This window comes from Thunnus maccoyii, chromosome 9 (genome assembly GCF_910596095.1).
Source record: "Thunnus maccoyii chromosome 9, fThuMac1.1, whole genome shotgun sequence".
Classification (NCBI taxonomy): domain Eukaryota; kingdom Metazoa; phylum Chordata; class Actinopteri; order Scombriformes; family Scombridae; genus Thunnus; species Thunnus maccoyii.
Window position 1 is genome coordinate 6006220 of NC_056541.1, and position 26178 is coordinate 6032397.

At 38.1% G+C, this 26178-nt stretch overlaps 1 protein-coding gene and 1 long non-coding RNA gene across 2 annotated transcripts in view; one reads left to right on the forward strand and one right to left on the reverse strand.

Annotated features, from left to right (window-relative positions):
- The first annotated feature begins 3239 nt into the window (after positions 1 to 3239).
- On the forward strand, positions 3240 to 23273 carry LOC121903865. The gene is made up of 3 exons (XR_006098114.1): positions 3240 to 3318; positions 3635 to 3689; positions 22948 to 23273. It is a non-coding gene; the product is annotated as an uncharacterized LOC121903865 (long non-coding RNA).
- The window catches only part of ypel1 (yippee-like 1), a 33016-nt gene continuing 18626 nt past the window's right edge, over positions 11789 to 26178 (reverse strand). The window contains exons 3-5 of the mRNA XM_042421253.1: positions 17178 to 17221; positions 13875 to 13983; positions 11789 to 12736 (exon numbers count right to left, since the gene is read on the reverse strand). Of these exons, the coding sequence (XP_042277187.1) occupies positions 12647 to 12736; positions 13875 to 13983; positions 17178 to 17221 (243 nt within the window). The 3' untranslated portion in view covers positions 11789 to 12646. The remainder of the gene's footprint in view (positions 12737 to 13874; positions 13984 to 17177; positions 17222 to 26178) is intronic.

A 26178-nucleotide genomic window follows, 5' to 3' on the forward strand; every position in this document is an offset into this window, starting at 1 on the left:
GATGATAAAAAAAAAAACAGGATCAATAAGATGATCAGAAAGGCTGGCACAGTGATTGGCCTTCCCTCCCCAGACTCACTTGAGGTCACTGTAGAAAAGAGAGCCAAACTAAAAAACGGGGTTGTGTATTTTGGACGCCATCCATCACATTGTGTTTTTTAACGGACTCAGAAAACTCATTCGGTGAGCGACTAGTGATGCAAACACTTTTAGATGCGGTCTAGATCTACAGCACCTTTCAGCTGTTAATCACGTCTCAAATGGCTTTTTATGGTGTTATTTATTCGCTGTGTGCTGCGAATGCAACGTCTATATTGTTTGTTGTCCGTGTGAGTTGTTTTGGTGGCAAATGAGTTTCCCTATTGGGGATTAATAAAACTGTCTAATCTAATCTAATCTAGAGGGGCTGTTATACTTTGTCAGACGTGCTTGTCGGATGCTCGAATAGCTTCGGAAAAAAAAACCTCCACACCTTTCTGATGTTGGGTTTCAGGACCGTGTCTCTCAGATCTCTTTATACATTCCTGACGCAACCGTTTAAGTAAGTTTTAATGCGAACAGCCATGTGTAACGCTGTGAATGCCTCCCAGGAACGACTGTCTAAAAATATGCGTGGTAATCCCTCATTTAAACGATAGCACGTCTCCCTCCTCTCTATTAACGGCCGGCTTTTCACTCTGCCTTCCGAGTGTAGCAGCTCAAACGACTGTAAACACTTGTTATTTGCAGTGCGGTCAGACGAACACGTCATACGAAACCAGTTCTGATTGATCATAAACCAAGCAAATCTTTTTCATCTTTTATAATATCTGCACAAGTTAGCTTTATAGTCCCTGACTCATGATTTTTTTTAACTGCTGCAGCTGCATAATACTGAGTCATAACATGAAGTGGTGTTCAGTTGCTAGTTTATTAGGTGCACCAGCTAAAAACTGCAAAACAGATCTGCAAAAAAAAAAAAAAAAATCCTAATTATCCAGCATTGCATGAATAAATGCGTGTTTCTAGTGTTTAGTATATCATCATAAAAAATAAAGGATAAATATAAAACACCTCTCGGTTATAAAACAAAGCAATTCAACAGCACATCATCACAAAACTACAGCCTCCAAAAAAATGACCGTGAAGTTGAATTAACACCTCTCTAAAACAGTTTCACATGCAATAAGTCCTGGAAACCTTAAGGTGCTCTTAAAGATGAAAAAAAAAACTCATAATAGAGGAGAAAATGTTCCTCAGGCAAGGAGAGAAGTTATATTAAAAGCCTTTATTTAGTCAGTTGGTTAAAACGTCATCAGGGAGGAAACAGAAGGAAGCAGATTGTTTACACCTGGTACTCTAAGTAAACAAGACAAGCAACAGATGCAGAAAACAAAGCTCATCACAATAGCATCAAAATATTAATATTATAGAGAAGAGAAATAAGCATACAAATCATATAACTCAGTCAAGTACAATAAGGGAAGCTATTTTTAAAAAGAGTGATGTATTCTACCTCTCTAAAACATTATAACCCTCATGAAGGTAGATTGTATTGCAGGGCAAATGTATTAGACTTTATTAGTTTTGCTCAAAGGCAAGACACAGGTGTACCTAATAAACAGACATTTTAACTTGTCATGGTAGGAAAAGCGCAGGTGATACTTATAACATTAACGACAGCTCTGTTCTATTCAAATGTCCCAGTAAGCCATGACAGTAAGACAGTGTGACAGCCCCAGACACAATACCCCGAAACTGAAGCAGCTGAACTGAATTCAACCATCATTCAATATCTTCAGTGAAATAGGTCTATTTGATGTGACGGTATCATTCTACATCTGCAGGGTGAAGTTTCAGAGAAGAAATTCTGCCTCTTATATAGTCTGGAACTTAAATTTAACTTTTCTGCGTCCGTCACACAATTAAATCTGTTTTTGACCAATACCATAAATCTGCTGTAGAGGAAATTAAATTAAATTGAGCTACAGACTCATGATGAGATTGTCATATTTAAAAGAGAGGTTCACAGTTTTTCAAGTCTGTCTTAAAACAACAGTCAGAAGCCCAAATGAACACTGACACGTTTTGTTTTTTTTAGCTGTAATCATTCCTCCTGGTCATACTGATATTAAAAGATCCCTTCATAATGCACTTACAATGTAAGTGATGGGGGACAAAATCCACAGTCCTCCTTCTGTGCAAAAATGTATTTAAACATTTATTTGAAGCTAATATGAAGCTTCAGCTGTCCAAATTAGTCAAATCCAGTAGATATCTTTCAATGTTACAGTCTTTTTAGTGCCAAAGTTCCTCTTTGTGTTACTATACTTCTACTGCAGGTCAACAGGGAAACACAAAGAGGGAATTAGATGCGAAAAAGACTGTAGATGTGTCAGATATCCATTTGATATGACTAACTCAGACCGCTGAAGCCTCATTTAAGCTTCACATCAACTTTTAAATGACTGTGTGGACACACTGTGGATTTTGGCCTCCATCACTTACATTGAAAGCACATTTGAAGGATCTTTTAATAGCCAGTATGAACAGGAGGAATGATTACAGCGAGGAAAACCTCTTTATGAACACCTCAGTGTTCATATGGACACCTGACTGTTGTTTTAGACTTGAAAAATTGTGAATGTATCCTTTAAGTATTTACACCCAATAACTACCAGGCAACTAGCTACTTCACTGAACCAAGCTAACGTTAGCTTTCTAATATGTTAGCTATCCGTTTAGAATGAAGAGTAGAAGGGGTAATGGTATATGTTTGACACATCTGACCTAACACTTGATAAAAAAAAATCTGTTTAATAACAATGTAACTTGGATGTTTTTGAATTACATTTCACAAAAACAACACCTCAAATTACAAAATGTTATGCTAATAACATTAGACAGAATGATATTTTAGTGCCAAAGTTCCTCTTTTTGTTACTATACTACTACTAGAGCTCAACAGGGAAACACAAAGAGGGAATTTGATGCTAAAAAGACTGTAAATGTGGCAGATATCCACTTTATTTTAATAACTCAGATGGCCGAAGCCTCATATTATCTTCAGATAAACTGAAATACTTATGTAATAATGATACCATTTTGCTCAAAATGAAGACTGAGAGGATCTTCTAATGGTCAATATAAACAGGAGGAATGATTACAGTTATCCCACATGATCACATCTCAGGTCATGTTAACGACTGATGTGTTTGCTGATGCAACAGGTAATTTCTGTTTCTTCCCCTGACCTCGGGCAGGTGTGAAACTGGTCACCTTTCAAAGCTAACGAGAAGTAAACAAGGATGGAAAGATAACTGAGCTCAAACCCAACAGGTGAGCTTGAACAAGAAGATTTAGGAACTAATCTGAGAGCATAATGAAGCAAGTATGTGATCTCTCAATGGAATAATGGATAAACTGTATTTTTGTTATTATTTTGTGGCAAAAACTTACCTTTCACAAAACCTAACGTAATATTTATGGATAGTTGTTTTTCTATTTTTGTTTTATTCTATAATGTATGAACCTGCTAACCATTAAGGCCAAAAGGCTTCTTTATTCCCACCAACACCTCAAACCTCACATAAAAAATAGAAAGTCCTTCTCAGAATACAGAAAATGAATATTCCACCTTCCTCTTAACTTACAGCAACCGCAGGTTAAACAGAGTGCGAACAGACTGAGAAGCTCCTGGGAAATCAGAGGTGAGATTCAGTCTTCACCTCAGGCCTTCACACTCTAGAAATAAGATATACAAAGTTGAACGTCGTCATGAGGTATGAGAAAAAATCTGGATCGATTACATCAGCCTATTTGTTTCCCTTCTTTACTTGTCTCAATTTCTTCTAAACGGAGGCCCGTTGTTGTAGCCCAGTTGCAACTAAAAGAAAAGAATTTATCTTTAACAACAGATGTAGGTGAATTTGATCATTTTAACATTAGCGTTGCCTTTGATGCTGCAGATCAATACCTGTACACTTGGGGAAGTACAAAGGCTCCAAAGATTAGTTTATATCAGATTTATCAAAGAGGAAGCTCTCTGTTTGATCTACAGGCTGTGTGCCATGCTAATTTACATTAATTTGATTTACATTACTACATTAACAAATAAGATTGATGCCAGAAATGACGCGATGAAAGAAAAACAGACAATAAAACAGGTGGCAGCAGACACACAGACAAAAGCTTTGGTGTAAAAGTGTATTTACACATTGAAATTCTTGTTTTTCAGTCTGAGCTCGGTGGATTTTGGTTGTTGGTTGTTCAGGCTGTGATTCATTTTGTGACACCAGCTTCTAATTTATACTGTTTAGCAAGAACAAACAGTAGTGAGTGACTTTATTTCATGATGAGATAAAGATTTCTTTTTTCCAAGAAGGGCCTGAGAGCAAGAAACAATAAAAGTCAAACAATGCCACAACCAACATACAAAAACTACAAAAAGGTGTTCAATATTAAATTAAGAAGACAATGAAATAAATAATGATATGAATATATATATATATATGTTCATCATTACTTTTCATAATAACTTAATTATACTGGATATCATTTTTATTTGATTACATACATCTTTATTTCAAAATGCTCTTTTGCAAAAGTTTTTATTTCATAATGTCACTTTTCATGATAGTGGTGTTTTTCCCACCAACACACTTTTGACACATATTCGTTATGAAAACATGAATGATGAAATAACATTTCATAATAACGAGCTGAGTTTTTTTTTTTTTTTGAGTATTTCACAAATTATTGTATCATGTATATATTTTTACACAATTTATTCATGTAATTGTTTATTTCATAACTATTTATTCATTCAATTAATAATAATAATAAAATCAATTAATCAAACTTTGTTTATGTATAGGTTAGTGCATTCAAAGTGCTTTAGAGATGACTGACAAGCTGATAATACAGTGCACATGTAAACAATACAAACAATTTAATAAATAAAAGATGTCACAATACTGAGCACTTTGGGGATCTATAAGAAACAACATGTATAAAGTCAGACAACCGTAAAGAAATCAACAGAACAAATAGACACATAAAAACACCAAATAATAAAGCAAATTTCCAAAGAGAATCAAAGAATCTAGCTTGGGAGCTGTTTGCAGTTCATTCCATCTAAAAGATGTATAAAACCTGAATCCAGTCCTGTCAGGATTAGTGTGAACATGCAGGACTGTTTGGAAGCTTTGACAGCATGATTGTTGCTTCTCTTTATTGCTAGGAACAAAAAACTGGAGAATCTCCAGTTTGAATCTCCAGTGGAGATGAAATATTCAGTCTTATATTAATTAATTTACTTTTTGGCCTTAAGAAATCTAAATATATTAAATCCAAATATACTGGAATCAGTCTATACAATATTAACCAAGTGTTAATTTTTAAATGTAGAATATAAACTTCTCCTCAGTTTCTAAAATCCCAAAATTCTTGGTTTAGTAAAGAGATATTTTGGGCACTCGCTCCTCCATGACTGGTGAATGTAGTCTTAATTTCTCTGGAGATTTGCTCATGACCAATAACGAGGATCTTTAAACTTCTTAGATGTGTTTTAGAGCATCCAGTTCATTTTATCAGTGTGGTAGAGATGTATTATCTTCCACTAAAGTGAAGTTAAAATGAGAGGAACAGTTGAGTGTCGTCAGCATAGAAGTGAAAATAACTCCTGAATAATTAATACTGCGCATTCATCATTTAGCATTTATAGAAAGACAAGGACCTAAGAACTGAGCCTTGAGGTACGCCATATATTATCGACTAAGCTAAAAAGAAAATGTAAGAACCAGTGCAGACTGATTATTGTCAATATGATAATCACAGGACCACCATGCTCTAATGTTAAATTCATATGACAGCATGTAAGAATATTGTTTATAATAATAACAACAGGGGTGTTGTAATGAGGAACTAACTAAATACCCAGAATCCCCAACATGGGGAAGTTTGTTTTTATCCACACTTTTAAAAGTATTCATTATAAAAACTATTACTGTTGGCTCAATAAATCGTTTGATAGACAGATTTCTTGAATCCAAAACAATATTAAAGCCTCTCAGGTGCTTTCCACCTTTGTCTTATACAGCTGTGATATAATATAGACAATGTCTATCATATTCTAAAACTTGAGATATGCTGAAACCTTCTTAAATGTGTCATAAACACTTAATTACTTATTACCCTAATAACCACAATAGATGCATGTTTGGGTACATACAGGGGCAATAGGAGGCTTTGAACTTATGTCATTTTGTGTAATTAAACCCTTTCAGTCTCTGACACACTTGGACTACAAGTTTGATAGAGAAAATGTGACAAAAATCTAGTTATAGTGAGGTCCAAATATAAGTCTAAATATGAATAATTAGACATTAATCTAATCTGCAAAAACATAATCACCTCTCAATGAGGAAGTCTGGCTGCAGTAGATGAACCACTCTAGATATGACTTGGTTAAAAACAAACAAACAAAAGAAGAAGAAAAAAACCAACAACACCATCAGCGGAAAACTCTCCCCGTCTCTCAGTTTTTAATTATCTGAGTGTCTGCCAGACTGACACACTCTGTACTTCTTCGTCTTAGACTCACACATCAGCGGGGCAACCAGCGAATTTCATGCTTCAGTAATTGTTTTACATTTAAAGGGCATTTTCTGACATATTTTCTGCAAGGCCTGTAACATTTAATCAGAAGTTCAGCCTCTGCGGTATCCTGTCATGTTCATTTCATCACCTTTTCACACATATCACAACTGCCACAACCGCCGCAGACAAGTTCCTTTTTTTTAACCTCTGTGTTCCTGTTTTTAAACTGCAACCTGCTGATGTTCTTGTTTTATTGTCATTATGTGCAACTATCTCATGGCTTTCCACATGATTTACGGCTCTCATCATAATGTAAAAATATGTAACGGTGTCCACATTTTGGACTTCTTTCTTGTTCCTTGAAATGAAATCAAAAGCATGTGCAGACAGATGTATTGTCTTTTTTTAAAGCATACACACTTCTCTTGTAAACCGCAGCAATATGTGACCTTTGCAAAAACAAAATCATGTGTATATACAAAGTGCAAAAGTGACCACAAAATCTGACACATGACGAGCTGCGTAACAGCTATTTAATCACATAGATACTAAAACACTTTTTAAATATATTCTGAAATGTTTGCCAGAAATCAGCCATAAATATTCTTTGGTTTACCAAAAACACCTGACATCTCAGCTCTTTATGACCCTCTAAAGCCTTTAAAAGCATATTTAACTATTTGGGAATCTACTGTGCATCAAATATTTGATATTTGCCCAATATCTGATGTTACTGCTGAACTCTTTTCGAGATTTATGGTTTATTATTATATGGTTTATTCTTTTATCTGTATCACAAACATGTGTAACAAAGATGCAAAAAACCAGATTGTGACACATCATGTAAGTATTTCAAAATCTGACTTCTCTATACATGAAATATAAGATGGAGTATCTTTTTTTTTTAAAATAAAGCTTATTTTACAATCCTTTTTGCAAAGTAGTTCCAAACATTAGTCCTAAAAAAATGAACGACAACTTCACACAATCCAAATTAATGCCATTGAAAATTTATTGTGATATCTGATAGTTTACATTAGAGTGAAAACAGACATGTGACATGGTTTTACTAAGACAGAATGCAAAGCAATGTAGTCAAATAAAAAGCATAGAATATTTTTGTTTTAAATTTAGGAAAAAAATAATAATAAAACAGGCACGACATATAGCCATTATAAATACAACATGCTTGAGACCTTAAACTGTATTTTAACAGTCCTAAGAGAAGAACTTGTACAGTCTTTTCCCCTGTATACCCATCTTGCCTTTGATCAACATCCTTTCAGGTACGTTTTTAGACAGTAACAGAGCTCAAAAAGTAGGTAGCCAGTGTCACAAAAAAACAAACAAACAAAATAACAATAAAAAGTAAACAGTTTTCAGCAGCAAAATATCTACATTTTTTCATCCAGGCTGCTTTGATGCTGTTGAGTTCATAGAATCAAAACATTCTACAGAAACACAATGTCATACGTGACAGGATTTCTCGTCTATAATTTTGGTATCGCAGTTGAATCTCCGGGAGATGCTCGAACGTGATCTCCCGATTTTCCTTCCTGCTTCGCTGACACATGACACTGATGCATTCGATAGAACCTGGTTCTTATTTGGTACACACCGGCAGTGACACTGGCGACTGCTTTTTGTTGGTTCAACGTAGACTGACTGATCGAAGGGAGAGTATAGAGGCTCTGCAGTTGTGTTACAAAAAACTCCCAGCAACCATTGCTGGCACCATGTTGGAGGTCCTTTTCGGAGATACTGGCCGTGTGCGTGTAACAGTTAACGAGAGGAAAGTCGGTCTATCGTAGGTCCATTCAGTAACGATTTTTAGCTGATGTTAATGATTTGTTTCCACACCGCTGTTCTCTTAGTGCTATGAGTTTGAGAAAACAGTTATGTTTCGACTTTGATTGGATGAACACATATGGGAGGCTAACTGGCCAAATAAAAGCTGCATCCCAATTCCAGAGCTGCCACTTTCGATGGATGTACACTTTACAAGGTGTCCTTTAGCAGATCTAACAGACTAAATCCAGAATTATACTCTGCCTTCCACATAAGATACTGTAAATTAAGTCATATTGAAGACCATACATGCCGATAAACATGTGAACACTGTCTGTTTTTGTACTTATAGATGCCCCCTTACGCCTGCGTGTTCTCCCTAAATGAGACTGTCCAGCTTCATCGACAGAATAACTACATTCAAGTGCTCCTCGTCAACTCCTAAAGTCAATAATTTTTCAAGTTTACCACCGAGAAACGTCTGACACAGTGGTGAATACCAAGTAGTAAACTCAGGCAAGTTCCATGATACCCGAGTTCATGAAATGCAGCTGATTTACCAGGACTGATGACCACAGGAACACCAATACCTGATAAACACAATGAGGTCATGTGATATTTCCTGACTTTACAAACTGACAAGGACCACTCGCATGCAGGATTAAATAACTGATCGGAAAGTGGTAGATGAGAGAAACTGAAGGCTGTAAAAGAGGCATTTTGTCAGTTCAAGAAGCCAATAATCTAAAGTGAGTCCAGCTACCTTTTGACTAAGCTCTTCTAAATAAACTTTAAAGGATGCAGCCTGTGAACGGGGATACAACGAGTAAGATTAAGCAGCTAAAAAGTTATCAAAAGAATAAATAAATCAAATAGATCAGGGATGTAACGGTTAATATTTGGTCAAAACCAGCACAAAAATGAACAATTCTCACTCGAGACGGCAAAGTTCTCGATAAATACAATCAAAGCGAGCACAGCCAGCGTTGCCAAAAAAGCTAAGGACCTCCAATATGGCCGCCAGAGAGCACGTTTCATCACCCGAAAGCCCTCTCTATACAGGAGACACCGACTGTGGTGGCGAAAGGGTCTTGGTAAAGGCTCTCCCTGTGACATGGTGGGAGATTCCAGCTCGCCCTCGACGTCTACACGGCTCAGCAGAGACCTAAACACCGGCCCTCTAATGGGCTTTCACCAACAACACAAGCTAAATAAAACAAGCTAACAGAAAAAAAAGAACAAAACAATAAAAAGGGATAAATCACTTTCAAACAAACTAGCCTGGCTCTCGACCTCGCAGGATCACCGGGAGAGACAGTAAACCAAACAGCTGCGAAAGGAAAAAAAAACAAAACAACAACAACAACAACAGGACAAATAAAAACACTTCCAAACTAAAAAAAAAAAAAAAAAGAAGAAGGGAAAAAAAAGAGAAATAAAACTGTCTTGAGGAAAAGAAACTAAACATTCACTTTCCTGTGCACGTGTACACGCATGTATGTAGACTGACACACGTGCATGCACACACACACACACACACACACACGCACACACATACACACACGCACACACACACACATACACAGCCAGAGGTACAGTGAACAAAAGTGCTTCAAGTTGGGGAAGTAAAAGAACTAACCCAGTAGAAATACGTATAAAACCTTAAATATGTTACTTTATGTACAAAAACTGTAACACGGGCCAATATCTCAGCTGTTTATGTCTTTATATTTTCAAGTAGGTATCACTGCTAACTATTTAGGGTTTTGCATTGTCATTGTTTTTAGGATAAAAGGTCGTGTGATCTGACTGACCTCGCCTGCAAAGTAATCAATCACTGCTGATTTTTTTTTTTTTTTTTAAATCTCTCCCATCCCACCCTGCCCCACCTCGACCCGCTGCCGTCTTTTTATCCTTCCGATAAAAAAAAGTCAACAAGCCCTGGGCGTCCCGCATATATTCCAAACCTCTTCCTCTAATGCTTTACTCTGAGAAATAATATACTGAATATCCATCTCTGTTTTTTTGCACCTCGAAATCTTAACAGAAAAATATATGCATGTATGTATACCATTCAGGTTTTTTAAAAAACAAAATAAAACAAAAAGAAGTCTCTGTTGTCCAAAATAAAACAAAACAAAACAAAAAAAAAACAGGGCAGAGCTCTATGAGGATTTGGTGAAGAACATTGTTTCGTGGGCCACTTTGAACCAGAAGGGGGAAGACACATCGGTTCACATGAAGGTTTTTTTTTTTTTCCGGAGTTATGCACTGCACAACAGAAAGAAGAGGGAAGCCGTTCATGTTTTGAAGAGGCACAAGATTCGTTCGGCTTGGAGGCAAAACACAAGACGGCGTCCGCGAAGAGACGATTAACGCGCTCGAAGAGAGATTAAAGTGCAAAAAAGACCTACAAGAGCGAGAGGAAATGACGGGATTTCGACGATAGCAGCAAAAGTATCGGAAAAAACTACACTTTTCTCTACAGAAAAGATTTTGCTCTAAAAGAACGAAAATCAAGCGAGATCTGAGACGAAAAGCTAAATTTTGTCGATATATAATTTAAATAAACTCAAATGATCTAGAAGTGTATCTAACAGACAGCTGCTAAAAAACACACTACAATCCTAACGGGAGACGAAAAAGAAAACCCCGTCTCCAACAATTTGTCGTTCATCTGTGAGAAGGCCATTTAAGAAACAGACGAGAGCGAACAAACTTCCTTTTTTTTTTTTTTTTTGCCTCAAAACCGAAATGAACCGAAGGCCTCGTCAAAGTGCAAACGAAGTAGCGTCGTTCAAGTATGCCACTGTGTAATGCGTGACCACACACACAATGCATATAAACACATGTCATATGCATATATACATATGTGCATGACAGCAAATATATATATATATATATATATATATAGAATCCATGTTCCAATATCTAAGTACTACGAACATTCTCATAGTATTTATGGATATGTAATCGTAATCATAGTATGTGTTTATATATTCATATGTAGTCGTGTCTCTCATTGTTTCATTACTAGACAATGGAATAATACAGTCTGCCATAATGTTTTATGACATGTCGACACTGATGTCAGCTTCCCCGGTCTTCTTCTCTTTCACTTATGGTACTGCTGCAAAATGGGACCAGCCACAATCGCATTTAGCCAAACACTACAAATATTTATATATCTATATATTTATATATATATATATGTATTTATATATATGTATATATATATCAATTTATGTCAAACAAACACTAGGTGCTGCTTTCGATGCTTTTTGGGTGCTGAACAGTACCAGAAGGGGAGGGGGGGGGGGGAGGAATAAAGAAAATTCACAAGAAAGAAAGAAAAAAAAAGACAAATATCAGGTATAAAATCTCACACTACTTCAATCTCATCCTTTTCCACTTTAAAAAAAAAAAAAAAAAAAAAAAAAAGCAAGATGCTGCTACATATTTGTAACTACAATAAACTCCCTTTCCCCTCCGCTCCTCACCCGTCCCTGATTGCTCATTTGGACATTAGCAAAGAAAAGCATGCTCAGCTATAGGCAGAGATACGACAAGCCAAACAACAAACAAAAACAAAAACAAAAAAAAAAACATGACAAACTTGACAGGGAAATAAAATGCTAACCAGTAACATCCATCTGCCATCAAACCAAAACCTTACCAAACCCAGAAGTTAAAACTATAGCAAATAACATTAAAGTCGTCCGTCTCGCTGGGTGGGCGAAATAAAGAAAACGAAGAAATGTCCCCTCAGTGAAGTCTATCTCCTTTCGCATAGTGGTCGCCATAATCACCACAATCACTTGTAAGCGTGGTTCGGTGAGTGGAGGAGGGGGGAGGGGGGCGGGGGGAGGAGGAGGAGGCCGGGGTGAGAGTGAGCGGGCCACGGGGGGGTCAAACCCAAAAGCTCCGGAGCTGCGAAAGGAGAACACACAATCTTCAAAGTAACGACAGGACTGTCCTGTGACGTGATTTTTCAACAGTTGCTCCTCTTCCTGGTCGTCGTTGTTTTTTTTTTTTGTTGTTGTTGTTATGTCATTTGTTCTTTTCAGTTTCACGATGAGCAGGTGGGTGTGTGTGTGTGTGTGTGTGTGCACGTGGAGGAGACGAGAGGTGGAGGGGGGTCGGGGTTGTTGGGTTTTTTTTTTTTAGTTTAAAGGGGGAAGGGGGAGCGGGGAAGGGGGGGGTGGTCGATGGTCGTCGCTCCACGCAGTTCAATAAAGAGCATTCCAAGGTCAGAAAAAGAACGAGCGCGGCCGGAGCGTCACTCCCATCCGTTGTCCTTGATCATGTGAGCCAGCTCGATGATGAACTTTCCCTCTTTGTACTTTTGACTGCTCTCAAACGCGTGTTCCTGTAAGTCACACACAGAAGAGAGAGACTTCAGTTACAAGACCTCATCCACACTAATACTGATATTGATACTTTAGAATAATACAAATCCAGTGTCCAACGCTCAATATTCTTAACACATTTTGTGATAAAGACAGTTGCTTCATTGTCAAACATGACAGTCACAGTAAATATAAGATAACAGGAATGTTTGAGCAGTAAACACCACTCAAATTAAAATTGTTTGAACGTCTTAAACTCCATTAATCTTCCGTCATTACAGACTCATACTGTGTTTAAACTTTATTTGAAATTCTAGTAACTCTGGCAGAGATCCCAACGTTTCCTAAATACCAAAAATGATGCACAAGATATGTGAAATATTTCCATTTGATGTAAAAGAGCAGAAATAAAAACATGGGAGTCTTTGGTTTGAATATTTTTAGAGCTGCGACGACCGCTTGATTGACAGGAAATTAATCACCAGCTTCTTAAGCTTTCGTATTTCTAAACTTTCTGTCTAACAGCGAATCTCTGGAGGTGCTGTAAGGTTTCCTTCATGCGTCTCAGTCCTGCTGAGTGTCGGGAGCATCGGGACACAGACGAGCTTCTGTCTGTCTGATTATTTTCTGCTTTGCCTTGTAAACCAGTTCTACTTTGCTTTGCTTGCGGGGCCTTTCTGAGAATCTCTTAATTGTTTTTGTCACTGAAGGAGCGGCTTTAAGTGAGTCCCTGACTTATACTTTGTTCAGTTATTTTACACCCTTCTATAGTCTTTTCAGACAATTACCGGGACAAGCCTCTTCAAAATGGCCTGACATTTAATCACTGTAGACTCTCAGAGGTACCAGTCTGGCTGTCTGCAGCCAACCTTTCGGCACTGTAATTATCTTGCGCTCTAGGAGACCACAGAGTGCTCAATCTCTGAGCCTAAATACGAACCTGGGCAAAATAAACTGTCACCATGGCTTTAACAAGCAATGCTTTAATGAGAGCAACCTTGTTCTTCTGACTTGTAATAGCATAATTTGTCCCTTCGGAAGCCAAAAAAACCCCAAATAGTTGCGCAACAACACAGCGGCAGGCGTAGATGGTGCATCAAAAAAACGTTAAGAGGGGGGAAAGTAAAAGGGTGAAAGTTTATGGAGCGATTGACTTACATATTTCCAACCCAGGGTGGTTTTACAGTTTTCACAGTAGATATCAGCCACAGCATGTAAACCTGTGAGGAGTACCCGCTCCTCAGCTGGCCCGCAGCCGACATTCACCCTGTGGGAAAGACAGGAAGTGGAGAAAAGGGTCACAGAGGTCAAGGAAAGCAGTGGATGAAGAGCTCAGATCTTTTAACTTAGGTAGTACAAGTAAAAATGCTCATTGTAAATAACAGTCCCTGTCAGATTGTATCAGGTAACTTATAGCTTATTTATCAATAATGAAAAAATCTCCAAAACTGGAGACACGAATGGGTGAAAATATTCATATTTCTAATGTATACAAATTATCTTCTGACCTTTATTTAGCCAGATAAAACTCGCATTGAGATTAAAATCTCTGGCCAAGAGGACATAAACACCGTTACAGCTACAAAATTCAATCAACATAAACTAAGACAACAAACAATAAACACAAAAAAAACTATCTCACATAAAGTAAGTAATAAATTTAAAAGCAACAACCAATTAAAGGATTAAATGTTCCTCTACGGGTTAAGAAATATCTCTAAAACTCTTTAGATAACACCAAAACTACACTGCCGTCAAGATAAAATAGCTGCTTTCATGTTTCCTAGAAATTTTGGAAACACAATTTCTTCCTTTTCTTTTATCTGACAGTGACATTTTCAGAGCTTATCTCGTGTTAAATGTAAAATCGGCATCTGCAAAGTAACCAAAGACTCAGATAAAAAAAAAAAAAAAACATTCTGTCTCAGTCAGTACCAGCTTCAAAATTTAACACATTAGTAGATACTTTAGTCAGCAAAATATAATGAACTTTCTGTAATTGCTAAACATGATATTGCTTCTTCTCAGTGAACACAGTATTGCTGATTAGCTCATTTGTGTGGTAGTTTAATTAAAGGACCCGCTGCTGAGAAATGTAGTAACTGAATTTGCTGTTGAATAAATCATTCAAAGCTTCATGTAGACATCTGCAAGTCTGTTTTTTTTAATCTTAAATGACCAGCATAAATATTATCCACTGGGTTTTTTTTTATTCCACATCGTGCATGTTTGTACCGTTTGGAGTTATTTGCTCTCTCATGCCTCTGCTTGAGTGCTTCTATCCTTCAATTCATTTTGGCAGGTAATTCAGACTCAGGTGGCACAGCTGCACCGTGACACCTGAAAATGTCTCAGACCTCTGGGGGAGAAACTTCTCTGTGGTTCATTAAGACTGAGAGCCAAGTCCCCAAAATCAATCAACCAAAAAATAAAAACTCAGAATGCTTCATGGGTTTAAAGAGATGAATGGTAACCTGCGGTTTTTGCAACGTGAACTTAAACTCGCCCTAGAGAAAGAGCACAAACAAGTCCGTCATGTTCAGGTTTTACAGGAAGCGCTGATTTGGTGATTCGTAGGTCAAAGCAGGTCAAAACTGGGTTAAATACGGTTGAGATATGAGAGGTTTTTAGACGTCTAGGTTGCACAAAACCATTGTTTCAGCGACTACATTTCAATGTGTAGGTACAACCTGATTGAGAATGAAATATAGTAATTGAAATGCCATTCAAACAGCCAGTTATAACATTTATGTCTACATGTTTTGACCTGCAAGTCACCAGTGGAGTTTAAGAAACCAGTTATCTCAACTTTAATCTGATTTCTATATTCTGTCCTGTGTCTATGACTGTTTACATGAAGCATCTATGATCGGATCAACGACTGAATTTAGTATTTATCATATTTTGAACTTGTATTTGTATTAATTGCATTTGTTGTATTAGTGTCTACCTGTCCAGGGACTGCAGGTGGAAATTAGCTAGCAGCTAAATCTGGTGCAATACATCTCTTATCCTTGTATTAGATTAATGTTTTTTGTACATGGCCCCTGATAAATGTAATAAACTAAACTAAAGCACATCAGAGCTTACTAGGTTAAATGATCAGAGCCTGGAATGACACCAAAATCTTTTAATCTTGCAGCTGCATTGCTTTCACACTGAAAAGTTCATCCAATTCTAAGTGCAGTTTGCCTAAAATGCTTTTTCCCCCCAAAGGTACAGATCAATGCTAACAACATTAGCAACACTGATAAAATGCCTCACATGTGTATTAACAGCAAAGCATTTTTCACTTTGTCTATTTTTTTCTTAAAGCAAATGGGGAATGTACAATTTCCAATCCACTGCAGTCCTTCCTTGTCACTGCTAGCTACTGTTGTTGCGGGAGGGTGTAACGCTACAACTGTGCAGGTACCCCGATCAACCAGTAGGAGTCACTAGTGCAGCTATAAGGACGTGATCCTTCACTGGCTTCCCACCGACAAAAAAGGCAACAATTGTTGGGTGACAGTAGTTCAGGTGGTATCGCGGGTTGAGTATAAATTAGAAGATCGGTGGACACTGAACCTCAAATCACTCCCGACATGGCTGTATGTGGGGCTGGAGGGATTGTAAGTAGTATAACGTGTTTGTTGAATTTCATGATCAAGTATAGAGCTGCAACAAATAGTCAACTGACAGAATATTAAGAATTTCAGTCACTTTTCAAGCAAAAATGCCAGATATTTAGTAATTTCAGCTTCTCTAATGTTAAAATTTGTCCCTTTCTGTTGTCTTAACATCATAGTAAGTTGAATATCTCTTACTATCTGAGTTTTGGACTAACAGTCGGACTCCTTTTCAGGTGTTTTATAGAGAAAATAATCTGGAGATGAATTGATTATGAGAATGACTGTTAGTTGAAGCCCTGATCAAGTACCACTACTAGGAATAACACCCCGGGTCTTTAAGGTGGCGTCACTCATGTACCTTTCGTTTTTCACTTCTTTGAAGTCTGTACAAGTTGCACCACTCTGCTTCGCTTTGCTCAAACAGATCCTCACATGTGTATATTGTTTTAAATTTTTGCAGTTTATGTGTTCGTCAAAACATAATTAAGCCATAAATGTGCCAACATACTTCTCTGTCAGCAACAGTAAACAACTACACTGTGTTGGTGAAAGTACTACGCAAATGGACTGTGGCAGAAAACCACAGTTAACAAGTGTGAAAGCAAAGCAGCTGGGTTTAAAGGCAGGGGGGGCAATCAATCTCTAGTTTTAACTCAAACAAACAAACCCAGTGTAAACACAGTTTACAACTCTGTCCAACAAATAAGCTACTTGTGTGTCCATGTGACTTTTATTTACAAGCCCTAGATCAGAGACATAAACCAAACGCAAAAATAGTGCAGCAAACAAAAAAATTCCACTGTGGTAAAAAGGAAAGTAGTGAATTGCAGTTGTAGGAGCTCATACTTACACTGAATTAAACAGATAAGCTCTTCCTTGACTGCCTTGAAATGACTGAAATGAGAGAGAGAGAGAGAGAGAGAGAGAAAAAATAATGTAAGTTGACAATAAAGAGCTGAGTGCATGCAGTGTGCAAGAATGTCAGCAACTGACGCCCTGGGGTGCTTTTCTCCCAGTGACTGCTGTGCGTACTTGTTCTTCCACCTTGTCAGGTTCCCACACACACAAGTTTGGCTGGAGGTAAGAAATAAAATGAGGCTCAGGGAGGTGCTGAAGTCGGAGAAAACAACAGAGCACGTAGACATCAGAGAACAAGTCTATCATCAACATGTCAAGTTTGATGATGAGAGACGTTCTTGTTCCTTGTCGCGTTGAATTTCTCTCATTTCCTTGTTACTAATCATTACATCAACAGTGCTCCTCAGACCAGAAAACATTTATTCAGACTTCGAATTTCCTATCAATACTTAACTTTCTGTTACTTTATAAACTTTATATGTTGGTGAATTGAGCATTTTACTTGCATCCATGACTTTAGAAAGAGTCAAAAAAGGTTTTTCACAAAAAAAGGTTGAAGGTGTGTTTTAAATAAAGTTACTTGCCAAAACCGATGAGGTTATGTAAAAACAAAATAAACATCTAATAAGAGTCACATTTTTTCCCCCCAGAGTTTCCCCTGCTGCAAACTCAAGATGTCAAGATTTGTTGTTGACATGCAACATCATAAAAAGCTTTTGTATATTTGCAGAGCTTTTACAACGGCGTCTCACAGCTGATAGAAGAAGAGACTGTAATGCCTGAACAATAACGAGAATCTGAGCTTTCTAAATGAAGTGTCAATAAACGCACGGCCAAGCTACAGTTTACTGAGATATATACCACACACACACACACAAACACACACACACTGATTAAAACATTGAGTTATGATTCAATTACTGATTCAAAACATTGTCGTCTCCCCAATACGAGAACATGCTGAGTTGTGTTAAAGGTACCCTGCTGCGATTTCTTGTAAACAAACAGAGTCATGTTTGTGTTCAATTTTTCTCACCATAACTCATTGTGTGTTTGTTTGTGTGTGTGTGTGTGTGTGTGTGTGTGTATTCTTTAAGTCTGACATAAGTGTTGAACCTAAGTGTTGTTCCTAAAAAGGCTGGAATTAAGATAAAAGTAAGTGAGTCCCTCTCTCTTGGATCCAACTTCCTGTTTTGAATGCACCTATGTCATCTCTCCCGGTCCCGGCTGCACACAATCACTGCTGATGGCATTTTTTCCCTGCTATATGTGTGTGTAGGGTTTCAAACTTCCACCAGTAGATATACAGAACGGCCACAGATGGATAGTGGCGGGGGTGTTTTGTTGAAGTGTGTTTTGTTGAGTAACTCGTGTTTGATTGTGTGAGGGACGGATTAAACCCGACTAAACCCAAATATTCACTGGTGCTTACGAGTGTCTGCAGCTACCAGCATCTCTGAAAATGTTCATTCTGCAGACAAACATGTCCAAATTTCAGATCAGTCAAGTGCAACATACAAAAAGCACCCAGTGTAAAAAGCGATAAAATCACTCGCTCCGAGCAAACAAAAAGCCACATTAGTCAGCAATGCAGTGACAGTTTATTCAAAGCTTACCTGAGAGTTTGCACTTTCACCACATTTTCAAATTGAAGCTCAGAGAAAAAAGGACTTTGGCTGTTTAATTAGCATTACTGGATAAACACTGGATATCTTGGATCATTGGCAGCACTATGTGTGTGGCTTCACAGAGTATAAGAGACACAATTGGTGAATATCGTCTTTATATTTAAGTCTCTAGGAGCCAATTTAAACCCTTAAAGAAAGCTTACACTGACATAATTACCGATCACTTTGAATCTTATTTCAGAAATCTATTGGGAAACACTGATGGGCTGCAGGAGGGTGAAACAGACTCTCCACAACATTCAATGTTAAGTTATAAACCATTACTAATAATGATGACTATTTAAGGAAAAACATTATGTCACACTGAATCTTGTAGGAGACACTTATAAAAATGAAGAGGAAGGGTGACATCACCAGTTTCTTTTCTACCAAAGGAGGAACCAACTAATAAACAGAGAGATACATCAGGAGAACTGGTGATAGAAAGAAAGCAACAAGGGAAGTGAAAAGGCGGAAGAAGGAGAACAGCACGGAGATGAAACCACAGAGATGATAAAAGACTGACTGACTGGTCTTAAGATTTGGAAATAAAACAATTTATTGATTTCTAACGTCACCTTTAGATATTTCTATGCAATGCTTTACTCATCTGCCACAATAATATAATGTTTATGAGTTAACATATCTTCATTTGGGGGCTTTTCCAAGCAAATAGGCTATTGATATGTGTGATTGCGATTAAATCAGCATATATATATATATATTTCTGCCACACCCTCTAAGTCTACATGCCACCCCTTGAATATTTCTCTAGATCTAGACATTCAGCCCTACCAAATGTTAATATCAGTGAGACAATTAAAAAGAGAACTTAAAGAACTGGGTTGTCTGGAGAAACAGAGACATATAGTTGTGTATCGTCAGCATAGCGGTGATATTTGACATTATGGTGACTAATTATGTTGCCCAGAGGGAGCCTGTATAAAGAAAAAAAGAACAGGACCTAGAATGCTTCCTTGAGGAACACCGTATTCAATGTCAAATGTCTGTGACACAAAGTCGCCTCAACTACCAAAATTTCTTTCTTTCTGACAAGTACGAGTGAAATCAGTCGAGCAATGTGCCAGAGAGACCTATCTATTTCTCAAGTCGATTGATTAAAATGCAATGACCAATTGTATCGAAAGCAGCACTCAAATCTAACAAAAAGAGGACAGCCACATTGTTTGAATCAGTTTGGTATTATGTATATGTTGTATATTATGTATCCTTTGCTAGCTATCAGTCTTTTTGCTAGTGTATTGTACCTTTCCTGGCGTGTTATTACCACAGATGAGTGGAATAACCTGAAATTGTTGGCAGGAATGTTTACTGCGTCACAATTACATACGATTAGATTAGTTTTTGCTTTAAGATTAGATTACTTTTTGCATTGTACAGTCTAGAGGGAAGAGAGAGGACATGCGACAAAGGTCCCTGCCTGGAATTAAACGTGCCCCATTACATCACCATCTTAATCAAATATATACTGTACAGTATGTAACCAAGAAATAGTTCTATGCATATGTTTCATGAAAGACTGAATCCAGACTAAACCAAACAAGTTGAAGGTAATTTGGTTTGAGTGAGAATTTAGAGAAAGGTGATAAAAGCTCCAAATTAATCTATGCAATTCTCTGATGCTGCATCACACATCTGGTTTGTGTTAGACTGCTGATCAACTCGCTTTCAACTATGTGTTTGCGTGCGTGCGTGTCGTGACGACCTCACATAGCCCTGCATTCCTTGAAAGTGTTGATGTGTGCATGCCCTCAGAAATTAATACTAGGTGTTGATGCAAGATGCAGTTAAGCACAAAATCACTGGGAACAGTTTCAGGAAATGATAGGAGGTCTGCCAACAAAACCGAACATAAAATATATAGTTCAAAGTTTTGAAGAAAAACTGCAACTATCTGCATTTACAGAATGTCTTCATACTTCCCCACGGTGACAAATATGATTGCCAGAAGTGTAATATTTCAGAAAGAAATCTTCATAAATATATGGGAAAAGGTCTGAGACTGAAGTGCACCAGCAATGTGTAAAATGCTGGAGAAACAGAGTGAGGTCGATGCTGACGGACAACAAATCAATCCTTAATATCAAAGCCAAATAATTTACTGATAACATAGACAGACAGGATGAAGAACAAGTTGTTACAAGAAAGATAATAATGACTTTGAAAAAGCTCGCTAGTGTAAAAGTCTTGCAACTACAGGACGAGTTAAAACATGCTGTAATGATTTTAATCAATTATCTCAAACAGCCAACATTTTTTGAGAATGTCCTCTGTATATTTTGAAAAGGAAAACAGATGAATCACAATGTCCTTTCCTGCTTTTCCAACCAAAACCGGAGGAATTAATATGTTGACCTATGAGATGTTAAAAGTACAATTACATGCATGAAGTAGATAGAAATAATATACAACATGAAAGCAGTCATGTAATCATGATAAACACAGGAACTTGGCTTTCTACATATATCCTGCTGACCGCCTACCTACCACTGAGTCCACACATGACGTTACTGTATGTTAATGTAACCAGAGTGCAGCAAAGCCGTCACAGTGGGTGACGACAGAGCCTGCCAGGCTTCACTCCTCCGGCCTCCGTCATCCTCGGCCGGCAGACAGGCCCCAATCGGCTTTGCTTTTTCCATTGCAAATGAGTGTGGCAGATAAGTTTGTGGCTGCGGTTGAGGGTGCTGAGCTAATACCGCCTAATAGGAGCAGCAGCTGCCTCCTCCGCTGACCACAGACACAGCACAGGGGTGAAACCACCACCGCCGCTACTGAGGCTCAGGAGACTCTTTCTAACTGCCCGGCTGTTGTCAGCATTTGTCAAAACTGGAAAAGTTTTATGTCAGATAAAAGGGACTTTGGCTTTACAGCAAATGGTTACAACTGATTCAAAGAGGATTATACTCTTTGCTCTGCTCTGTCCTCATGTCACTGTAGGTGTTAATGTCTCACTGTTACATCCTTAAGTTCATTGTTTGTGTTTGAAAGTTAAATCTACACACACTTACAGTCCAGAGCCAAAAGATATGTGACCTTTAGCTGCCAGAGGGAACTAGGTCGGTCCCTGTGGAGTCGACAACAAGTCCTCTCCACAGTGTTTAGGGCAGGGAGGGAGGGAGAGGGAGAGGGAGAGGAGGAGGAGAAGGAGGAGGAGGAGGAGGAGGGGAGGGGGCATGTGATAAGAGCTGGGTGTCATATCTGTGCTTCACTACTGTGGCCTCGGCTCAGCCATCAACTTAACCACTGGCAAAAAGGGACGGCTCCGTCTCTCGCTGCCCTTATCTGTTTCCCACAGTCTATTTTTACTTTGGCAGCGTTCTTCTCTGCTGCGAGCACCACTCTGGATCATTCAGCTACAAAAAACACATCAGGAGCAGGAGGATGCTTGTCACGCCTCCCGTTAAGAATCTAACAAGCAAAATCCTACAACATCAGTAAAAATTATACATTTTTTTTTAAAAATGCAGACAACAGTCACGACTAAAATCCTGCAGGATTCCAGACTCCCAACAATCCTATTAGATGGCCCAACAGGATCCTGCAAGGACTGTTTCCAAAAAATGTAAGAGTGCAGCAAGAATCAGATGCAAGCTGGAAATACTCCTCTTATATTTTTTTTTTCTTTGCTGCTTAATAAAACATGAGGAAACGAGAGCGCGGTTACCGAGCTTGTTTTCTTAAGCTGCTGCAATTGCACTTGTTTTAAAACGCTTGTTCCCAAGAAATGAATTCTACAAAGCAAATCTCAAAATCCCTGAATCCTCTTGACCACACGGGACTGAAGGAAACAATACCTTGCACTGAGAAATCCGCTCCTTCAGCCAAACACACAAAATACAAATCCACCCTGAGAGGCAAAAAGCTTCAACTGCAGAAAGCTGCGGGCTCTCTGATGGTCTCGCAGGAAGACAAACTGCATCTAGTTTTCACCATAAATTCACAAAATGTTTTTAATTTCAATCCTTTGGAAATGTGTAACATAATGAATCAACCTAAATTCTGAAATAAAGATTAAATCCAGGCTATTAACAAACCTGCTGAGGTCGACTTTTACCATCTGTCTCTCAACAGATGCCAACTGTTGTAGGTGAGGATTCAGCTCCAACTTAAACCCAAAGGCTCCAATTCAATTCAGTGTTAGGTAAGTATTTTAAAGGATTAAACATCTCATATTATCAGTCTTACATGTATATTATAACTAAACACATAATGCTGCATGTAGACAGACATTTAAAATACTTAAAAGACCTAATCCTCCTTTGATCATACAGATTTGAGATTATTTTACAGACATTTATCGAATGATTAAAATTTAACATCTGCTGATCAAAACAGATAAAATATGCATGTTAATGTGATGTCTGCCATGTGAAATTACTTCTCTGCTACGAACCTATATGTGAATTTATGTGAAATAATGTTTAATTTCTTCAAGGGTGTAAAAGGAGGATAAAATCACTGATACCCCCCCGCTCACAGACAGAGATGTTTGCAAAATAAATGTTTAAAAAGTCAATCCTTTTTAATGCAGAAGTGTTGTCACCCTATATAATGTTAATCTTATTTAGGGATGAAGTCTTTTTACCAAACATGCATCGTTGTTCTCTGCTGATTGGGGGCCCATTGAATGTATCAGGCTCCCTTTATATCCCTGCCCCTCAGACAGTCTGAGTCCGCCACTGGATAAAATATAAATATTGCATATAAAAGTATTGTCTAACAAGACTTATTGTCTGTACTTGTACTTTCTGCACGACACACATTTTGTCGTCTGCCTATGAGGACATCAGGGACGGGTTGCACCCATTGTTAAGACCAGTCTTCAGAATGGACTTGATGTCGGTTGCAACAACCAAACTCAAACCTAGTCTTGACTACGGCCGGTCTTAGCGATGCGCGTCCATGTGAATGTCCACGCGACTATGGCTATTGCCTAGCAGCGTGCGTTGCTAGGATACATTGTTAACAATCTCCTGCTGTCTTGCTAATTTGCAGCTTATCATTTCTAATTGTGGCAACATTATGGAGGATCAAAGAAAAAGAAAAAAAGGCACTTTCATGGACATTGAGAAAGAAAGAGCTGTATAGCCAGCACAAGAAAACTCTGATTGCCAAGCAGTCCAACGTAACAACAAATAAGAAGAAGAAGCAGTCGACTTAGAGAGAAATAACGATGGCCATAAATGATTGTTCAGACTCTGGCAGCCTTTGTTCAGAAAACGATGTACAAAAAAAGTGGAAAGACCTCCTGAGCGAGGCAAAGATTTTGACTTTACGCCTGCTCCTGTCTGGGCATAAGATTTACACCCGTTCTTAGCGAGAGGAAGGCTTAAGCCTAGATGGTGCAACTGGTGTGACTTAGAACGCCAAGTTCTGGCTTGGCCTGGCTTAGCTTAAGACCAGGCATAAACCGTGTCGGTGCAACCAGCTCCAAGTGTGGTATAAAGAGAATCACACGCAGCCTGTCCATGTTTCATCTCCAAAATAGACAACACAGTGCTGCTTTGAGCTTAACATTAAAATTAGCAATGCTAACATCACAATGACAATTCAACCATGCTGATATTTAGCAGGTATCATGTTATGTCATCATGTATCATGTTAGCATGCTAAAATAAGCTAATTACCACTAAATACAAAGTACAGCTGTAATTGGTCATAAACTTAAGTATTAGAAAATAGTAAATTTGACCTGATGATGGCGCTAAATGAAAACTTGTTATTCTAAAGGTGACATGAATGTGTGAACAAAATGTAATGGCAATCCTTCCAAAAGTTGTGGAAATATTTCTCTCTGGACTTAAGTGATGCACAGAGTGACCAAACAACATTACCATCTCTAGAGCGCCGCCGCTATCACGGCATATAAATAGTTAAATAAACTTTGCTGACTTGGTTTAATTATGATATTAAAAAAAAAAGCGAGAGAAAACAGAAACATTAAATCAACTACTCTGTCAAGAGTCACTCCAGTCACATGTAAACCACCAGAGTCTTGGCAAACTCCCAATTGGAGGGAGGAAACAAAAGAGCTAAAGGAACTGCGTCCCTTAATGGCAAGAAATGAAAAGTGTGATCAATCCATTAGAGGGGCTTCCATCAGCCTAATGGGTGGGACGAAGCCAAGGTGCTGAATAAAACACTCAGCCGCCTCCTCAGTATTCAGGCTGCGTCGTCCCGCTCCGGGACCACGTTCACACTGCAGGCCTTCACGCTCTGCTCTCAAGTGCTGCTCACACTGCGATCTGATTTCAGGATGATGCTCCTATCTGTATCTGTAGGATGTAACCCATATCTGATTAAAATATGAACCGACAGCGATGTTGAAGAGATGCAGCGTGCTCAGGATGACAATAACAACAGATGTCAGATCGGATTTTGTGCTCACACTTCCTGTTTTTAACATGTTTTGGTTGAAGGTGCTGAGAGAAGTGATTGTGTTTTCTTGTCACCATGGCGTCTCGTTGTCCTTCATGCTAACAGAGACTCATCCAATTATGACAAAGAGCTCTTCTTTTATGGTTGAGATAAGCATTAAAAAAAAAAAAGCAAGTTCTTCTTTCATAGCTTATATGCAGCTTTTTATTTTTGCTGATTCTGAATTTAAAAAAACTTATATATAGTATAAAAAGTATCAGAGCTGCTGCAGAAAGACGCTAAAACGCTCTGTAGAGCTGGTGGTAATTGCAGAATCAGGTGTCGGGTGATGATTCTCCTTTGGTTCATCACTACGAGATTTCACATTAATTGTGTAATATGATGAAAATAAAAAGTTAATGGTTTTAAATTAACTGAGATTTAAGATGCCTTTTAATTCTGATGTCGTACAGTATTTCTGCATATATAATCTAGATAACCTAGAGATTTTTTTTGCTTGCACACATAAAGAAGTTCTACTGCCTGCATTTTTATTTTTTACCCTTGTTTAATATCACAAACTGCAGCTATCAGAAAACTGCAAGGCATCATCATTACTTAATTTGCGGCTGAGAGTGAAACAGCAATGTCACACTCTCTCTGAGAAGGAAAGCTTCCTCTTTGCTGATAGTATAGTGCTGAAGTTTGAGTGTTTTTCTAAGTCTGAGGTTGACTTTCTGCTTGATTCCTGCGAGTGCTTCTGAGACACGACTGCACAGCCTCAATAACATCCTAAATTAAATGGAGGTTTGTCCGGGAGTTTTACTGCAAGAAAGAAAAACTTCTTTTCTGTTCAGTCTTTTTTTTTTTTCAGAAGCTTGCCATATTTAGTTTGGTGGTTGAAGGCAGGAGGAGGGTGGGGGAGGGGCTCTGTGCTTGCCATAC